The sequence below is a fragment of the Hibiscus syriacus genome, unplaced genomic scaffold (genome assembly GCF_006381635.1).
Source record: "Hibiscus syriacus cultivar Baekdansim isolate YM2019G1 unplaced genomic scaffold, ASM638163v2 tig00109926_pilon, whole genome shotgun sequence".
Classification (NCBI taxonomy): Eukaryota; Viridiplantae; Streptophyta; class Magnoliopsida; order Malvales; family Malvaceae; genus Hibiscus; species Hibiscus syriacus.
In genome coordinates, this window is record NW_024062532.1 from 259,745 (window position 1) to 280,586 (window position 20,842).

The 20,842-nt window shown below is 36.5% G+C and overlaps 1 protein-coding gene and 1 pseudogene across 1 annotated transcript; one reads left to right on the forward strand and one right to left on the reverse strand.

Moving 5' to 3' along the window:
* Positions 1 to 2,926: 2,926 nt before the first annotated feature.
* On the reverse strand, positions 2,927 to 8,824 carry LOC120210607 (DNA-directed RNA polymerases II and IV subunit 5A-like). The gene is made up of 5 exons (XM_039209301.1): positions 8,681 to 8,824; positions 7,578 to 7,784; positions 6,079 to 6,258; positions 4,698 to 4,811; positions 2,927 to 3,192 (listed from the first exon to the last, which is right to left on the reverse strand). The coding sequence occupies exons 2-5, from the start codon at positions 7,782 to 7,784 to the stop codon at positions 3,067 to 3,069; spliced, it is 627 nt and encodes a 208-aa protein (XP_039065232.1). The 5' UTR covers positions 8,681 to 8,824; the 3' UTR covers positions 2,927 to 3,066.
* A 692-nt stretch (positions 8,825 to 9,516) lies between these two features.
* LOC120210730 lies at positions 9,517 to 20,742 on the forward strand (annotated as a pseudogene).
* The last annotated feature ends 100 nt before the right edge of the window (positions 20,743 to 20,842 follow it).

Sequence of the window (20,842 nt, forward strand, 5' to 3'; positions counted from 1 at the left end):
CGATCGGATCTGCAAATCTAGCCACTCGACCTCGTCCACGGCTAGTTCGACGACCACGTCTAGCACTCATTTTGATGGATCTCAAGTTTACTACAGAAGATAAAACTTAGGGTTAGATAAGCACTTTGAGTCTCAAACATAGTTAAAATCTTAATAACTTTGTGACATGGCCTTAGTAACTCGTTTTGTAAAATATTTCAAAACCGTATTTTCAATGTGGACTCATACACAGTCCGAGGGTTAAAAACCAAAAGCTCTGATACCAATAAATGTAACCCCCTAGACCCGGCCTATGCGTTTCGACTAAGTCTAGTGGATCACATTATAATTATTAAAGACATTTTTCGCAACCGTTATTCCATCAATATAAAATCACATTATAAAAACATGAAATTATAAACAATTTATACTATCAAAAACCAACTCGTAAATATAGTACAAATAAATAATAATTTAATTTAAAACATGTCTTCAAATTCAAAATCACAATAAACCGAGCAGTAGTAGCAAAAGTGTTATCATTATAAAATCCGATATTTTAAAATAAGGTCCATGTCACCAAAATAAAGTAAACTTGCCAGATAAAAACATTACAATCTGATTTACTTCAAGAGATATGTTGATCCTCCAAGTGCTCGAACCAAGGTATCTACCCAACAGTATCTGAAAGGGGAAAACATTTTCAAAAGGTGAGCTAGGCTCAGTGTGTCCCAACATTTCCATAAAATCACAATAGGTACAAATCATAGTCCAGAAATCTCACAAATTCGTAACAGAGTTTAACTTTTTGAAAATCATAGTTTAAACCCTTTTCTGGTACACCATCAGTAGTTCCCAAAATTATTTTCCATATAGCTTACTTTATGCACATAGCAAAAAGAAAGCCGACTTAAGGATAGGCTCTGAAGCTTGTATCCTTAAGCCCAAGTCAATAAGTCCATATAGCTTACCCTAAGCACACAGCAAAGGAAAGCCGACCTAATGAAACATCTTGGGGCCCTCAAGAGTCACATTAGGCCCAATTAGCTTGATCAGAGCTATTCCATCGTATTTCAATTCCAAAATTCAATTGCACCGTGACATAAATTCCATAAATCCAAAAACATGGTAATCATATACCATTTCAAAACAAAAATTAGATAGCAGCCATATTCCATAAATTGTCACATTAAATTGGTGCATCCATAAAACAATAGCCAATGAATTCGGTGTACCACATATTAAAACCAATAAAACAGTTCAATAATAAGTAGGGAACACACCTCGACAATAGATTCAAATAACAAATCTACTGATTGCTGGTTTCACCACGCTCTGCTACAGTTTTCGAACGGGTAAATACTGGCACACGTGGTTTAACTGATCTAGAAGAGCTGGGTCGAGCTGTCGAACGATCCGGAGAGTCTCTTGTACCTTCAAACAATAATATTTATCAGTCTCAAATCCTATTTAATTGTTCAAAGCTAAACTTCTTAAGTATATACGCATTTTTCGGGTTTGACTATCAATTTGAGGTATTTCGAGTCTGAATTTGGCCAAACGGATTACGGAATCGGAATCAGGACGTCGAAAAACATAAAGTATGACTTTTGAAAATTCAAATTCTTGGTCAAAGTCAAAGTCAACCACTTTGACCGTAGATTTGGAGACCTTCGGATTCGAATTTGACAAAACAGACCACGGAAACGGATTCGGCACGTCGAAAACTATCAGGATAGGTATACTCGGAAAAGATTAACGGTCGTTTAATGCTCGGTCAAAGCCATTTTAAGTTTTGGTCAAAGAAAGTCAACGGTCAACGGTCAACGGTCAACGGTCAACGGTCGGGTCGGGTCGGGTCAACGGTCGGGTCGGGTCGGGTAAACGGTCGGGTCGGGTCAGACCGGTCAAACCGAGTCAGACCGGTCAAACCGGTTCGAACCGGTTGAAACCGGTCAAACCGGTCAGAACCGGTTGAAAACCGGTTAAACCGGTTTCCAGCAGCCACTCGCCCTGCGGCGGCGCGTGTGGCGCGTGAGGCGTCCTCCGGGGCCCTAAAAATCCCGGAAAAATTTCTAAAAATTATTTTGAGCGATTTCAAGATACTTACAACGATCGGTTCAAATTTTTGAACGGCGGAGAGCTCGATTTCAAATCGGCCGAATCTTTGACTGCACCACCTCCTCACGCGCCGCCGTCTACGGCGGACAAGGTTGACACCGGTGAACTCGGAACGGCACAAGGAACACGATGGTGCGGGAGGTGTCGTAAACGGAGCAACGATCAGCGGTGAATTTAAGATTTCCTCGGCGATAGAGCTAACAAAACCGTCGCTACTTTGACTGGAAATTCCCGACGTTTGGCCGCGTTTCGCTTCAATTAATTTGAAGGGTTTGTTCCTCGCTCGATGATGAACACAACGGTGGGTTTAAAACGATGATCGGAATTTGGACGGCGTCGGAATCGGAGTTGGAAACTGCGTATGGGAAAGGAAAATTGGAAGCCTTTTGGTTCTGAAAATCAGAACCATATGCACGCTTATAATCAAAGCTGCCGACAGTTTTAGGGTAAATTCAAGGCTTGGTCCTTGGATTTTCTTCACTTCTAAAATGGCCTATAAACTCTCATAAATTTTGATTTAGTCACCAACAATTTACCAATTTTCACAATTAACCTCTAAAATTTCAATTAAATATTATTTTGAAAATCGGGTTGTTACACTGAATCTGAAACCTCAAGTGATAACAACAATCAAACTATTAAAATCGCTTGGTTCGTGATCCACTTTCATAACTTTATTTTTCTTTGAACTCAATTTTTAAAAGGAATAAACCTTGATTTTGTCTATGTACGAGTCGGTATGTTGTGTAAAGACTCTTACAACTGAAACTACACAAACCAATTCGATTCAGACTCCAAATTAACCACGGCTGTCACTAACTCAATGTAAATTCCAATTAAAATTTAAAGTTATTTTCAGCACAAAAACGGCTCAAATGCTTTTAGCCTAAAATAAGAAGAAAAATCATATATACCCTAGAAGGTCCCCCAACCCCTTTTATGCAGAACAGTAAAATGAGAGGAAAATCAGACAGCATATCGGTATGTGTCGTATGTGTCAGCAGTCACACTTTGTCGAGTGATCTTCACAACTTGTCCACGCCTCATACCGTAATATTTAGCAACCGGATCACTGACCAGAATACGGGGTAGCTGAAGTTCAAAAGAGCAACAAGAAAATCAGGAGAAATAACTCGAGACAAACAATAAAGAGAAACTAATCTTCATGACTGATACTGGTATTATGTCCTATCATGTTAATGTAACCGGACTTTGCGAAAGTCAGCTTACAAGGAACTTAATAAGGCAAAGATGAAACAAGGCAGAGAAGCATGGGACGACAGAGCATGTGCCTGTTAATCATGCATCCACTTCACAAGTCCTTTTAATATTCTTTCATATGAAACAATTTGCATACTATCAGAGAATAAGCTATAAACTTAACAGGTGATCGTTCATGCATATGCTGTTTTTGTGTCTAAATTTTTAATCACAACAAAAGCACCACTTCAAAAACCTTTTCACTGGTATCTTGCTATTATCATGAACATGATTGTTTCAAACTATATAAATTTGTTGCTACTTGCTAAAACAAAATATATCCACAGAACCATTTTCTTAACTAAACAGAAACCACTTCAAAAAACCATGCTCAGTGTTCTTTCCCTATAATCAAAATATTATTGATCTTGAAAAAACCAATACACCTATATGTTCACAAAAAATTGCAAAATTATGTTTACTAAATTAAATGCCGTAAAGATTATGATAAAAAAAACTGTACACAACTCGAAATATCGATTATATATAAATAAACAAGCAGCAGACCTTAAAACTTTACTGTAAATTATTCACCAGAATAATGGTAAAAATAAAACCAACTTAGACGGACTTGTGAGGATTGTAAAGGATCAAATTAGAAGTCAGGTAGAGAATGTATCAAAATACTAGATGCCCGAAGAAATTGAATTCAGTTAGATGTAGCTACACATTGAGAACAGAATCTTATCTTTTTGTTATTCTTAGTTTACAAGGTTTTCCCCTGAATTTCAAATTTCACCTTTAGAGAAGGTATATAATTTAGGTAAACTTGGTTTCAGGGACTTTCTTAGAATGTAAATTATTTTCTTTGAATCAAGTTAGATATTTATAATTATGATATATCTCCTATTGCTTAAAATTAGGAATCCCTATTCCCCAGAAAATACGGTATGCTATGGTGTTCTCTCTCACTACTACCTAAATAACTTCCATAATTAGGAGCTTTGGTTAATTACATCATATTCTTTGCACTAAATGATCTTTAATAACTTAAGTAAGATTAAAGCAATTAAAAGTCACTTGAAGAATATCATTAATCCCATAAGTTCCATCTTAAAGCTCAAAACTCCAAGTTCTAGAATGCAAGTTCATCTGATCAGAAAAGTAAAGATTGCACCCATCTCAAGTTTTACTCTCCTCTTTTGTTTTGTTCAATTCTTTCTTTTCTTTTCTCCCTTTTTGCCTATTTTCTCAGATGGAGGAAGCATATGTCAGAAATTGTTTGTATCTCAATTATTATTTATCAACTTACTGCAGAAATAACAAAACTAAACCAGTTTATCAAATCACTGACCAAAGAAAGAGACAAATATGGTGTTAGCAAAACAATCACTAACCTGTGTTTCCTTTACCCTGTATTTTTGCAGCAATTCCTTTTTTTCATGATCTTTCAGTACTGTGTGCTTTGGGACAAACATATGTTCTGTGATATTGGTCAGCAACTCTGCCTCCTGCATTGACATTACATAACTTAGTCATGCTTGACAGCTCTTGCAAAGATTATAGAAAAAACAACTAAAATTGTTCAGAAAGCAGTTTTGTCCCCCAATTTTTTTAAAAATATTTTTTAAATTTAATATAGAAAATATTAAAAAAATTTGATACCAATTTAAAAGAATATCGATACCACTTTAAAAGGAGAATTACGCATTAACTTATCTAAATTTTGACACCCCAATCTAAATTTTCAATCTTCGCTACTGGTTTTGTCCCCCATAATTATTTGTGTAGTTATGAAAACCGTCTTACAATTTATAGGAAATGTTTCACAAACAAAATTTATAAATGAAATGGCCTATGCTATGGATGTGTGCTTCGATATGAAATATCAAAGACTTCATAGACACTTAAAACTTAGCGATAGTTATTCTATTTGTGATTTTGCTTTAGTAAATTCTTATACTCGAGTACTGCAAGTCCTTTGTGAATTAACCAGTACTTATCATGGTGTACTACTTGTTTTAATTGTCACCTGGAACCAAAAAAAAATAATAAGAATCAGACAACTTACTGACTTAAATCAAGAAAAAATAGAAGAAAATAACATAACCATGAATAATAAGGGTAACAACTTTTAGGGCAAGTATTAAGCTTTCCACTGAAACCTTCTAGAGGCCTCTCACATGGAGTGTAATATTTTGGTTCATATTTTAAATTCACTTGCATCACGCTACTGTCCTTATAGCAATCATAATATAGCTATGAAGCTGTGCCCTAACAGAAAACATGAACATATCATTCCAATTGTTGAGAAAAATACATCTCAACATAATACTACAGCACAGAGTTAAGCAAATAGTTTGTACACTTTCAAAGGGCATTGACTAGTTGCAAACAAACATATACTTTACTATGATGAATCAATCACTTTCAAGGGATTTTTCAACACTCTGAAACATTCTAGCAGTTCTTTTAGAGAAATAGATTTCAGTCCAGATTTCAGACCTAGTACCATTTTTGTTCCTAGACTTGCAGAGAAATGAAAAATAATATTTACTTTAGGGATCAGCCAACCTCTTAAGCAGAATAGCTTTCTGTAAACTTTGACTTTGACAACTTTTGTTAATATATTTCTTCTACTACTTAGAGATGGATCATAATCAAGAGATTCAATCATTACGATTCAACGGACGGTTTATATGTAACCAAACAAAAACAATGCATATAATTTTAATAAGCTAAGCAATTCTCACGAAGACCCCAAAAAAATATATTCACCTCAAAAACTTCCATGTGAAAGTATGAATTAATTTCAACTATCGCTGCTTTTGCAGGGGCTGTCAAAGCTCTTTGAACAACCAAAATTGCATTATAAACATTATCTGCTTTCATTCGCTTTGCACAGTTTCTCACTATAGGAACACCAACCTTTTCTTCTGTAAAAAAGAAGACATACATCTACAGACAGATAAACCATCAGTACATCAATATTAAAGTTATAAAAATATTATTGTAACAAAATAAGGAAAGGGCGTTAACTTAATTTTTTAATGTTAGACTCAGAAGTAATGGTCCTTTTTCACTTGATTGATTCGGATGCTTCAAAATAAAACTTAACACCATGTGACAAAGAGAACAAACACCCTCTTTGTATACCAAGAATAATGAAAATGCAAGACAGAAACTTTGGCAAAGTAAATGATTATGCGATCTTTACAACAAGAGAGTGCAAACCCATGCAGACTGTTTTAAAGATTCTAAATATTTCACAAACTGATGATTCTAAAATAACTCAAAGATTACTATTTAATATGCTAGATAAAATTAGACAAGCACAAAAAATATGCGCTGTTTATTGCAGAAATCGATACAGCAAAGTAAATTTTTAATAGAGGGTAAACAACTAAATAAATTCGTCCTAGAACTCAGCTGTAGATGCAACAAAGTACTTTAGTGAACAGTAACTCTATCAGAAACTACAGCAAATTGTCTTCCCCTATCTAAAATTGGTTTGAGTGGTAAGAACAATGGCATCCTTAGATTCTCAATCAATTGTGACAAATATACTTGCCACTTTATTTCCATTCTCCATCATCTATCGAAAGACATTCTAAATCTCAAAATATGTGAAAGCAATTTTTTTCAGCTTATCAGCCTGGTTCAAATTTAGAGTCTGGAGATTCCCAATTGCCAAGATATAGAGTGAAGTTTCCCTAGTAAACTCCTAGTGAAGCAACTATAAATTTACAAACCATAAGGTCATAATCATGCAATGTCAAGAATGAAGGGAAATATTTCTACCATCAACAAAGTGTTGATGTTCCTAATACTTTTTCAAATATTTCATTTACATTCTAAAATGAAGCAACCAGTTTCAAATAGGAAGCTTTCAATTATAAATGTAAAAAATATGTTTTTACAAGTATATCAGGTTTAAGACACATGAGAGCAGTGGTAAGAAAGAGTACATATCTCAGAAGAGAAATAACAAGAAGCAACAATCAATGATTTAAGGCAACGGTGGCTTGTATGAATTCATCACATCAATGATTAACCGCATGATTCCAGCCATGCTAAAAAATCAAAGCTAACAAAATCCTCAATTTTCCAATTAATGGTTTCAAAGAAGTCATTCATTTAGGAAACCGGACTTCCCACAAAAAAAAACAAAGCTAGGCAACATTATCCCAGATAAAACTTTAATTCCGTAGGCATAAAGTCTAAGAACTCCAATAAGCATAAATAAATGAATAAAGAAGGGGCAGGAAGATATGTACCTGATCAGTTGGAGCATCCCCTTTGTTGCAAAGGATTAAAAGATCCTCCCTTTTGAGATGGATATTCTCACCAAATTTCTCAACGAATTGTTGTCTTGTCATGTTAATATCCGAATCAGAGACAGAATATCCCCTATCCCTCAGCATTTGCATGACTGTTCTTCGTGCTTTGAATACCTTCGTGATTTGTTCGTCAGAAACCGACATCTGTTTCACCAACCCCACCAAACAAACAAACAAACAAAATCATGTAATTCTACTTCCTTCAAAAGGGTTTCAAACAATGGCAGCAGCGTATCATGGCTGCCATTTTGCATAACTTTACTAGTAGGACTATAAATGTTACGAGACATATCGCGAGCTATTCAAGATCGATTCGGTCAAATCTCAATCAACTATCAAATCAAATGAACTCAATTCCAGCTCGAAGTCTACTCGAATTCTTAACGAACTGAAGCAAGATAATTGATACCCAACTAGAAAAGTTCGTGAGCAACTCGAAAGAATAATATATTAAAATTTTAGATTTTAAACTAAATTATTAATAATATTAACATTTATATGTTCTTTTTTTAAGAAATAAAATATAAAATCATCATGTATCCAAGGTTCAAGTTTGAGCTCAAGTTTGTTTTTCAATGGAACTAAGTCTAAGAATATTTTGAATTCAAATTTTTTTAAGCTCGGCTCGAGCTTTAATTAATTTCTGATTTCCATTAGATCTTGAAAACTGTAACCTCTCGCCAAGCTTGATAATTTTAAGCTAGTGAATTTTTTGAATCGAAAACAATTTTAAACTTTTCAAATCAAATCAAACTCAACGATACTCGAACTCAATAGTGGAGAATTGCAGCCGTAAATAGCAGTGGAAGGGAATAGTGGTTATAATGGTCTGCAATTTCGACAAAACCGTTACTTAAAAATCTGTTTCTTAGCATAGTAAAGATAAGAGTGTGAGATGAGGCAGAGTAACAAGCACTCAAGCAGAAGGATCCAAAACGGAAATTCAAATATAGCAGAGTGATGCAGACCCAGTACAATATAATACAAACCGAGGCATAACTAAAAAAGGAGGGGAAAACTCTCACGGTTTGAAAATTTACCTTACTTAATTTACTGGTCTTAGGTTTGTTCCGTCGGAAACTTGAAGGCAAGAGAAAGCTTGAGTCAGAGACCGGAGGAGGAGGAGGAGGAGGAGGCAGGGTATTGTGGTGAAAGGTTTGCTTGGCGGCTGGGGTGTGCGAAGATTGATCAGTGAGGGTTTCATATGAAAATTTTATAGATAAATTACATGTATTTAAACTGTTATTTTTAACTTATTTTGATATTTAAATTTTATTTTATTTTTAAATTATACCTTATTTTAATTTTTATTTTTCATAAAATAATATCATATAATATAATAAAAACAATTTGATGATCAATCAAAACATGCATCGTTATATCACCTCTTAAAATCTGAATAAATGAAATTTAATATAAAAATAAAATAAAAAATATAACAAATATACTCTTTTCCCACCTCCTCCGTAGCACTACCTTCTTTTTCCCCCAGTCCAACACCCTTCTTTCCCCTTAAACCTCACCCATGTTAAACCCTTCTTTCCCCTCAAACAACCTCAGCCATGTTACTGCTTCTCCATTGTCACCGTGTTTTCCATCGTATCTGCGATTGAAGTCATTTATGACAGTCTTTGTCGCCGTTCCCAAAGGTTTATTTCTCATTAAATCTATCTCCAACAACAAAACCAGATTCAAAACTAACCAAAGGATAGTTTCAGGTCTCATGGAACATGGCATCCAGTTGAGGTGATTTGTTGTCTAATATCCTCCTTTTAATGTATGATCTTGAATGACAACTATTTGAAAATAACCCATATTTTCTTTTACAGCTCAAACATGTCCAATATTAGTAGTAACGATCTAGAGATCAAAGTCGATGACAGAGGAGTCGATATCAATCGAACACAGAGACTCTGCCATGAGATGGCTTCAGCCACAAAGACGACAGGAAACACAGTGGCATTGGAGAAGCACAAGCATGATTGAGTTTGTTCAACCTGGAAAGATAGGTGTTGGGGTTGGGGAAAGTAGTGCTACGGTAGAGGTGTGGAAAAGGGTATATTTATCCTATCATTTATTTATTTTATTAAATTTCATTTATTCAGATAATAAAAAATAAAATTAAAGGGTGACACGTATTTTTTATTGGTCACCAATTTTTTATTTTAATGGAGTTAACGAATTAGTGTAAACGGGATAACGATTAAATTTCAAGAGGCAAAACGTCTAGAAAAATATTTTAGGGTACAATTTGATACAAATAGTATACTTTTTGAGGCAACTATGCATTTAAAGCAAAGATAATCTCATAAAATCTTAGGATAAATTATACGAATGATCTCTTATATTTTTGATCTCGTCGATTTTGATCATTGATTTAAAAAGAAAAAATAGTTTTAATCTTTTACGTAGAAATTAAAAAAATAAAAAAATTCTTATCTAAACATATTTCTTCTTCTTCTCTTGATGTCTTGGTTCGAATCTGCTGTTTTGGATCCGAAACCGCTCGGACTTATGGAGGCAAAGCTGGTTTGGGAACCGAAAACCAGTGTAGCTAACTCCCTAGCAATCTTCTGCTTGGCTTCATTGTCGGATCCTAAGAAGAACAGCCAAGTTTCTTCTTTGAGCTCTCTTTAGGTGACTACTTGGATTAAAAAATGAGTGGCCAGCTTAGATCAAGAGCTTCCCTCAGCATTGCATTTCTTGTAATGCGAAGGATAAATATATACCTCATTATGATCATGGGAAGGATTTGTTCTGGTTTCTTCCTTGTAGCATTGCAGCCATGAAGGCAAACTTGAACAGGAAGAGACGACGTTGTCAAAATTGAACAGTAGGTTACAGTTGGTTCTTGATGGAGCCTCGGCATTGGTGAGCCTGAGCGCTGGCATTGGAGAGGGAAAGATGATGGTGATGATGAGGACCTTATAAAGGGCTAGAAGTGGATGCAGGGAGGCGATTGAGTGCGACATTGAAGCAAACCTTAAAATGAAGTGGATGGGAGTGAGATTGAAGAGAAGAGAAGCTCTTCGAAGAAGACGCTAGCATGGGCATGGCACTCGCTACGTGAAGAGGAGTGACTTGTGCATGGCCTCGCCGTCGAGCGAGGCCGACTGCTTTGCTTGCTTCATCATGTTAGCACCCTCAGCTGTTAAAGCTCGCTGGGTTTCATCTAGATATCAAGAAAACCAAAGAATTGATCAATTATCAGCTATCAAACCAAGGCAGCTGCCACCAAACTTCACCTGTCAATTAGGACTAAAAAGAAGAAGTCACGCACGTGGATTTTTTTTCCATTGTTACGTAACATTTATGTTGAAGATCAAGGGGTCAACGTTGAGACACTAAAATCAAACTAGCCGATAATATACGTAAAGTATCAAAAGCACTCTTTTTTTTACCGGTGATCAGAATCGGTTAAACCGAAAAGATAAAGACAATCAGTATAATTTACTCAAAATTTTAAGAAATGTAAAAATAAATTATCAATAAAAAATACAATATATAAGATCACCATCCCCTATCCCTTTTGATTCATCCCTAACAGTTGCGGAATTTGGTGGTGGAGTTTAGGGTTAATTTAAATTTTTAAAATAATTTGGAGGTTTAAATTTAAATTTTTTAATGGTTTTAGTTTATATTTTTTTTAAAAAAATTAGAGTCTAACTAAAATTTTTGAAATTTTGAAAAGTTTAATATGAAGTTTTAAAATTTATGGAAGGAATTTAATGAAGAAAATTCAAATATTTTAAAATTTAATCTGAATTTTTAAAAAACTTAAAGTAACTAAATTAAATTTTTAAATATTTTAAAAATCCAAATTATAATTTTTTAAAATTTTGGGACCATGAACCCACTAATCTCTCTTGAGTTACGCCACTGATCCCTAACACCTTATAATTAGGATTGAACAACGAAACCGAAAAATCGACACGAATCGAGTAAAACGGTTCGGTTCGATTTGATTTGGTATTATACGGTTTGGTTTTCGGTTCGGTTTAAAGTCTCAATTCTTTTGATTCGGTTCGGGTTTTTCATATGGAACTCATTTGTTCTATATTGAACCGAATAGACAATTTTTTTAAAAAAAATTATAGTTTCAAGTGATTTTTTCATGAAAAAACGATAAACCGAACCGAAAAACCAGAACCGTTAAAAAGACAGAACCGAACCGAAAAAACCGGGTTAAAAAAACCGAACCGAACCGAATACCCCTACTTATAATACAGTAATGTCCTTTTCAAACAACGCTAAAATTTTATCAAATTTAGATCCAAAATTGAAACTTGTTTTAATATTAGAATTAAGTTATTATTCACGTTAAATTTAAGTATTTTTCCATCGGAATTAATTGAATTTAAATAATAGGTTTAAGTCTTCGAATTTAAATCCATTATCAACAGAAATAAACTAGATAACATCCAAATTTAAGTCCATAAAAAACAAATCATATCCACGGTACAGTAAAATATTTGTATAAATCCCACACAAACGAGAAATAAAAAGGAAAAAAAATAAGGTTTAATTTTGAATATTAAAGATAATTATATTTTTTATATTTCAAATTAGAATAATATTTATTTAATTTGAATAATAAAAAATAATATATATGTTTAATATTTTAAATTTAAAAGATATTATTATATGTTTAAATTTAGATATTAAAATAGATTTAATTATTAAAACTCTCTTAAATATCCTCTATCTCAACAAACGTATTAGGATTTTTATATCTCATAATTCAAGAAATTTTCTTTCTTTTAAAAAAATATTTTCTATCATTCTCACAAAGTTCAGCGATGGAGACAAGTCGCTCGAGAGAACATAGGAGTTCAGATGTTCGAGCTTCACCTAGTCGGAGTTCCCGTACCGTCTCTTTTAAGAGTCCTAGGTATCAGAGAGATGAACATGGTACGGAGAGAAAATGTTTTGGTGATGATTCTAGAAGTGGGAACCGGGGAGCAAGGAAGAGAAACTATTATGATGATAGAAGAGATACCCATGGTCGATATGGTGAAGATTATAGAAGAAGCCGAAGAAGATATGAAAGTTGGAGATGGGAATGGCAAGATTGGTTACCCTGGTAGTAGCACCCTTCTCCAGCTCCGATGTTTGTTGGGACTTCACCTGATGCTAGATTAGTTTCTCCATGGATGGGAGACCACACTCGTTCAACTGTTAGTGCCTCTCCTTGGGACTATTTATCTCCTCCGGTTCCAATACGAGCCTCTGGGGCATCTGCAAAATCTTCAAGTTCTAGATACGGTCGGGCACCCAACCGGCGTGGCTTTTCAAGGGAAAATTCTCAGTCATTTGAGGACGAAGCAGATAACAAGGGTTTGAAAGAAGAACACAATTACGAGATTACAGAAAGTATGCGCTTGGAGATGGAGTATAATTCAGACCGTGCATGGTACGATACAGAAAGCTTCATTCCAAAAGAAAGAGGCAGAGTTGGCCAAAAGACTGGTTCGAAGAGATCGGACTAAGATGTCCCTTGCTCAGAGCAAAAAGTTTTCTCGGCTTACTGCCGGTAATGCTCGATGGGAAGACCGACAGCTTTTAAGATCCGGAGCTGTTAGAGGTACAGAGGCGCAAACTGAGTTTGATGATGAAGACGAACGCAAAGTGATTCTTCTAGTACATGATACAAAAACTCCATTCTTGGATGGCAGAATTGTTTTCACGAAACAAGCAGAGTCAATCATGCCCATAAAAGATCCTACATCAGATATAGCCATAATTTCACGCAAAGGATCTAATTTGGTAAGGGAAGTTCATGAGAAGCAAAGCATGAGCTTGCAGGCTCTAAACTTGGTGATATCCTTAGAGTTGAGAAAACAGTACAACAGATTGATGCTGACACTGCTGAAGTAGGCGAACATGTTGAAGTTGATTTCAAAGAAGATGCCAAATTTTCACAGCATTTGAAGAAGAGGGAGGCTGTAAGTGAATTTGCAACGTCCAAAAGCATAGCCGAGCAGCGTCAATACTTCCCCATATATTCTGTTCAAGATGAATTGCTGCAGGTGATTAGAGAAAATCAAGCAGTTGTCGTTGTGGATGAAACTGGATCCGGGAAAACAACTCAACTTACACAGTATCTTCATGAAGATGGGTACACTATAAATGGTGTAGTTGGTTGTACCCAACCTAGGCTTGTTGCTGCCATGAGTGTTGCAAAAAGAGTTAGTGAAGAGATGGAGACACAGTTGGGTGATAAAGTTGGCTATGCTATACGTTTTGAAGATGTGACCGGACAAAACACCATAATTAAGTATATGACTGATGGTGTCCTCCTTCGTGAAACATTAAAAGATGTTGATCTTGACAAGTATCGTGTCATTGTAATGGATGAAACATTAAAAGGTAGTTGCCCAACGCCGTGATCCAGTTTCATCCACAACGACAACTGCTTGATTATGTTCTGTACAGTAAGACTCCTTGTGAAGATTATGTTGAAGCTGCAGTGAAGCAGGCAATGATTATGTTGCAGAAGACGGCTATCGGATAGAGCAAAATCGCAACTGATAATTTGAGAAAATAAAAATGAAGATAAAAGAGACAAAATTTACGTGAAAAACCCCTAAAAATTTAGGGTAAAAACCACGGGCAACGGTAGAAGAATTTCACTATGAGAAAATAGGAATTACAACCTCTCTCGATCTACCAAGGAGAAAACAATGATAATTCTCTCTAGATAAAAAAAAAGGAGAAAACAACTCTCAAGAAACTCTCTAAAATCTCTCTAGTATTTGAAGAAAGCTAGAATGCTTTGGGATGATTTTGAAGCTAAATGAGCTAGGGTATTTATAGTTGAAGCTTAAGGACTAATTTGTAAATACCCTAAATTTTAGTGACTGGAGTTTGTAATTTGCCCATATAAAAAATCAACAATTTCTACACCTAATTTTTCGGTGCCTACAATTGTTGACAAAATATTTTTTTTTCAAACCACGCACTTTCGGTGCATTGATTTTCAACAATCCCTCACTTGAAGATTTGATTGGAACAATCATATCTTCACACCATTCTTTCTACCGTGTACCATCATGTTGCTTACGTCTCTGACAGGCCACAAGAGGATCGACACAAAGTAAATTTATCAGTATTGATCGCCTTCGTCATGAAATCTGCTATGTTGTCTTTGGTATGGATCTTCTGCATATCTACCGTCCCTTCTTCCACCTTTTCACGAATGAAATGATACTGAACTCATATGTGCTTTGTCCTTGAATGAAATGCTGGATTCCTTGCTAGATGCAAGGCGCTTTGACTGTCACAAAACAGAGAGACATTCTCTTGATTGTGCCCAAGCTCCTCCAATAGCATCTTCAACTAAATTAATTCTTTACTGGCTTGTGTAGCTGCTATATATTCTGCCTCTGTTGTGGACGTAGCCACAACTGACTGCAATTTTGAAACCCAGCTTACAGCTCCACCAGCAACTTTGAATACATATCCTGTAGTAGATTTGCTTTTATCCAAATCCCCTGCATAGTCAGAATCTACATACCCATTGATTAATAAGTTTGATCCTCCGTAACATAATGCAACATTTGAGGCCCCTTTGATATATCTCAGGATCCTCTTCACAATATTCCAATGCTCTTTGCCTGGATTCGCCATGTACCGACTAACCACTCCCACTGCTTGTGCAATGTCTGGTCTTGTGCATATCATAGCGAACATTAAACTTCCCACTGCTGATGCATACGGTACTCGAGACATCTCCATCCTCTCTTCTTCACTGCTAGGACTCATACTGGAGGATAATTTGAAGTTTAGGAAGAGGGGTAGAAATTGGCTTACAATCTTGCATGTTGAATCTTGACAAGATCTTCTTCAAGTAATTCTTTTGTGAAAGCCAAATCTTCCTATTACTTCTGTCTCGGTGAATTTGCATCCCTAGAATCTTGTTTGCTGATCCCAAGTCCTTCATTTCAAATTCCCTAGCCAGTTGTGCCTTCAATTCTTTAATATGATTTTTGTTGGGTCCTGCAACCAACATGTCATCTACATACAACAGCAATATAACAAAATCGTTATCACCAGACCTCTTGAAATAAGCACAAGGGTCTGCGTTAAGTCTGTTGTATCCAACGCACATAATGAAGGAATCAAATCTCTTATACCAACACCTCGACGCCTGCTTTAGACCGTACAGAGATTTGTTTAACCTGCAAACCAAGTTCTTTTCTTTTTCTTCAAAACCTTCAGGCTGGAGCATGTAAATCTCTTCTTCAAGATTTCCATGAAGAAAAGATGTTTTAACATCTAACTGCTCTAGATGTAAGTTCAATGTAGCACACATTGCCAAAACTACTCGAACTGTTGTTAGTCGAACCACAGGAGAAAATATTTCATTGAAATCAATATCTTCTTTTTGAGCATATCCTTTGACCACCAGTCTTGCACGATACCTCTCAACTTGATCGTCACTATTTCACTTGATTTTGAAGACCCATTTGTTACCAATTGGCTTCCTTCCTTGTGGTAGTGGCACAAGGTCTCATGTATTATTTTTATGAAGGGCTTCGATTTCTTCTTGCATCGCCATCATCCACGGTGAAGCATTTGAGCTGTTTATTGCCTCCTGGTATGTTGATGGCTCACCGTCCTCTGTTAAAAGGCAATATGCAACATTTCCTTCTATAACATAATCTGAGTGCCAATTGGGATGTCTTCTCACACGATCTGATTGACGAGTTGTTGGAGCTTCAGAACTCTCTGGTTCTTGTTCATCATGTGCTGGTTCTGCTTCAGAAGAATCTCTTTGTTCAAACTCTTTTTCCACATGTATCTGAGTAGTCTCTGACTTTTCAGCGCTATCATCGTCTTCTTTTCTTTGTAGTTTATCTTCTACAAAGATAACATCTCTACTTATGATCACTTTGCGGGCAGTGGGATCCCACAAGCGATACCCCTTTACTTCATCAGCATACCCCAAGAATTTGCATTTCCTGGATTTTGGATCCAACTTTGAAATTTCTTGGGAGTTGTACATCACGTACACTATACTTCTAAATATATGGAGGTTTGAATAATCAGCTGGTTTTCCAGTCCACATCTCCATTGGTGTCTTCAGCTCTATTGCAGTTGATGGAGCTCGATTCACCAAATAACAGGCGATATTTGACTGCTTCTGCCTAGAATGATTTTTCTAGGCCTGCATCCCTCAATATTGCTCTTGTTCTTTCTAACAAGGTTCTGTTCATCCTCTCTGCCACTCCATTTTGTTGAGGAGTGTTCGCCACTGTGAACTGTCTTTTGATGCATTCTTTCATGCAAAAGTCATCAAATTATTCGCTTGTGTATTCTCCTCCATTATCTGTTCTGAAACACTTGATCTTATTTCCAGAATCAAGTTCCACCCGCGCTTTGAAGTTTTTGAAAGTTGAAAACACGTCTGACTTCTTCTTAATATGGTGCACCCATCATCTCTTGGAGTAGTCATCAATAAATGAGACAACATATTTTGCTCCACTTAGGGACGTTACTGGTGCTTGCCATACGTCAGAGTGAACCAATTCTATAACACTTTTGCCTCTAGAATTTGATGTGTTGAATTTCAACCGGTGCTTCTTACTTGTTATGCAATGTTCACACAAAGGAAGTGATATCTTTGTTAAGCCTGGAAGTAGCTTTTGCTCCACAAGGACTTTCATTCCTTGTTCTAACATGTGTCCAAGTTTCTGATGCCATAGCATTGTCGAATCTGAACTACATGAGGCAACACAGGCTTCTGCTTCTACCAAAGTCTCTCCCTTCAGCATGTACAAGTTTGCAGCTATTTTTTCGCCTTTTAGCACCACAAGCGCTCCACGGAACACCTTCATGATTCCTTTCCGTGTTTCAATCTTGCTTGCATTATTATCCAACAATTCGTATGATAATAAATTTTTCTTCAGGCCTTTCACGTGCCGCACATCTCGAACAACTTTAATTGTTCCGTCATACATCTTCAATTTGATGGTTCCCACGCCAACGATCTCTAAGGCATGATCATTGCAACTATAAACAGATCCTCCTGAGACAGGTTCATAATGATGGAACTATTCTCATCTTGAGGTCATGTGATATATTGCTCCTGAATCAATGCGTCATATATCTGCAAATCGTTTTCTTCCTTCCACGGTAGTTGACGCTTCACAGCATAGAGCATCTCCATCATCTGAAGTGTTTGCGGTATTGCCTTGTGGATTGAAGTTTTTATTTAGACTCTAACAATCATTCTTCAAATGACCCTTCTTTCCACAGTTGTAACACTTTAAATTCTTCTTGCTCCTCGACTTCGATCTACCATGTTTGTGACTGCTGCTTTGGCCACATTCTGTTGATCCCCCTCTCATCGTTGTCAACGCTTCTGCTTGTTGCAGATTTACTTGTCTGTTTTCCTTGTTCTTGCGCCGATTTTCTTCTTGTAGAACAGCAGCTGCAACGTCATCGAAGACTAGACTGGTGACATTATTGTTTGTCAAGTTGATGATGAGTTGATCATACGAATCCGGTAGACTTTGAAGTAGAAGTTCATCACGTTCTTGTTCTCCTATTTTACAGCTTAAGGATGTAAGCTGAGAAAATAAAGTGTTCAGTGTATTTAAGTGCTCCGTCACTGAAGTAGATTCTGACATACGGAGAGTGTACAATTTTCTCTTAAGGAAAATTTTATTGTGCAACGATGTGGCCTCGTACAATTTGGTGAGATGATCCCATATCTTCTTAGCTGTCTTCTTTTCCTCGATGCTCGACAATACTTCATCTGCTAATGCTAGATGAAAGTTTGTCATAGCATTCCCGTCCATTTCGATCCATTTGTTGTCATATATGAAATCCACCGGCCTTTCATTGATAGTTGCTAGACAACCGTCTTTCCTCAGGATGACATTCATCTTCAATCTCCACAATGAGAAATTTCTCTCATTGAATTTTTCAATATCAAATTTCGTTGCCATAGCTTCTTTTACAGATAGCTCTCACTATTTCACTATCGTGAATAGTTCTCTGGAACCTTCAAAGAATGGGTAATAACTTCTTACTTTCTTATGTTGGAGGATCCACCTTTTGGTGGCAACCACAAAGATAATAAGCAGATATTACGCACTCTAATCTAGCTCTGATACCAATTGTTGCGGAAGACGGCTATCAGATAGAGCAAAATCGCAACTGATAATTTTAGAAAATAAAAATAAAGATAAAAGAGACAAAATTTACGTGGAAAACCCCTAAAAATTTAGGGTAAAAACCACGGGCAACGGTAGAAGAATTTCACTATGAGAAAATAGGAATTACAACCTCTCTCGATCTACCAAGGAGAAAACAATGATAATTCTCTCTAGATAAAAAAAGGAGAAAACAACTCTCAAGAAACTCTCTAAAATCTCTCTAGTATTAGAAGAAAACTAAAATACTTTGGGATGATTTTGAAGCTAAATGAGCTAAGGTATTTATAGTTGAAGCTTAAGGACTAATTTGTAAATATCCTAAATTTTAATGACTAGAATTTATAATTTGCCCATATTAAAAATCAACAATTTCTACACCTAATTTTCGATGCCTACAATTGTTGACAAAATATATATATTTTTTTAAACCATGCACTTTCGGTGCATTGATTTTCATCAGACTATTCATATCACGAGCCCTCCATGTGACATCCTCATCTTCATGACTAGCCAAGATGAGATTGAGGCGACTTGTCATGCCCTTACAGAACGAATTGAGCATCCTACCTCCACCAATAAAGTTGTTCCTAAACTACTCATACTCCCAATATACTCGCAGTTGCCTGCTGATTTGCAAAGATATTCCATAAGGCTGAAGACGGAGCTCGCAAATGCATTGTTGCCACTAACATAGCTGAGACATCCTTGACTGTAGATGGGATTTTTTTTATGTTATTGATACTGGGTATGGTAAAATGAAAGTCTATAACCCCAAGATGGGTATGGATGCCCTTCAAGTTTTTCCCGTTAGTCGAGCTGCTGCTGACCACCATGCGGTACGTCTGGTAGAACAGGGCCAGGCACATGTTATAGGTTGTATACAGAGAGTGCGTACTTAAATGAGATGTTGCCAGCTCCTGTGCCTGAGATACAAAGGACCAAGCTTGGCAATGTAGTGTTGCTGCTTAAGTCTCTTGCTAGATTTTGATTTCATGGATCCACCACCACAAGAAAATATCCTTAATTCTATGTACCAGTTACGGGTCCTGGGCGCCCTTAACAATGTGGGGGCATTGACCGACATTGGATGGAAAACGGTGGAGTTCCCGTTGGATCCCCCACTTGCCAAGATGCTTCTGATGGATGAACGGCTAGAATGCCTAGATGAGGTTTTGACCATAATTTCTATGCTTTCAGTCCCATCGGTGTTTTTTCGACCCAAGGATAGAGCAGAGGAGAGTGATACTGCCAGGGAAAAGTTTTTTGTACCAGAATCTGACCACTTGACATTGCTCAATGTTTATCAGCAATGGAAATCTAATCAGTATCGAGGAGACTGGTGTAACGATCACTTTTTGCATGTTAAAGGGTTGAAGAAAGCCCGAGAGGTGAGATCTCAGCTACTAGATATTCTGAAGACCCTGAAAATTCTGCTAACTTCCTGTGGTTATGATTGGGACATTATCCGCAAAGCCATTCGTTCTGCATACTTCCACAATGCTGCAAGATTAAAGGGTGATGGAGAGTATGTTAATTGCAGGAATGGAATGCCCTGCCACTTGCACCCCAGCAGTGCTCTTTATGGTTTGGGTTATACTCCGGAATACGTTGTTTATCATGAATTGATTTTGACGACAGAGTACATGCAGTGCGTTTCAGCGGTGGAGCCGCTGTGGCTGGCTGAGCTAGGTCCCATATTCTTTTCGGTGAAAGAGTCGGATATGACACTGTCGGAGCATAAGAAAAAGCAAAAGGAGGATAAGAGTGCAATGGAGGAGGAAATGGAAAATTTGAGGAAGGAGCAAGCCGAGACAGAAAGAAAGCAAGCAGAAGGAACGAAAGAAGAGAACAAAGCAGCAGCAGCAGCAGCAAGTTTCAATGCTGGTTTGCGTCAGGGTTCTTCTACTTATCGCAGACCAAAAAAGTTCGGTTTGTAGATGCATATTACATAGCATTCACTGATGTTGAAAGCATCAATCTCTAAACTGACAGAAAGCGTAAAGAAAAAAATCTCGTATCATAATTCAGCTCAGTAGA

Coding starts and splice junctions, on each gene's coding strand:
- LOC120210607 (XM_039209301.1), bottom strand. CDS start 7,784: ATGTCGGTTTCTGACGAACAAATCACGAAGGTATTCAAAGCACGAAGA. Junction 4,812..6,078: donor TTCACATGGAAGTTTTTGAG/GTGAATATATTT, acceptor ATGTCAATGCAG/GAGGCAGAGTTGCTGACCAA. Junction 3,193..4,697: donor ACAGGGTAAAGGAAACACAG/GTTAGTGATTGT, acceptor TTTGAACTTCAG/CTACCCCGTATTCTGGTCAG.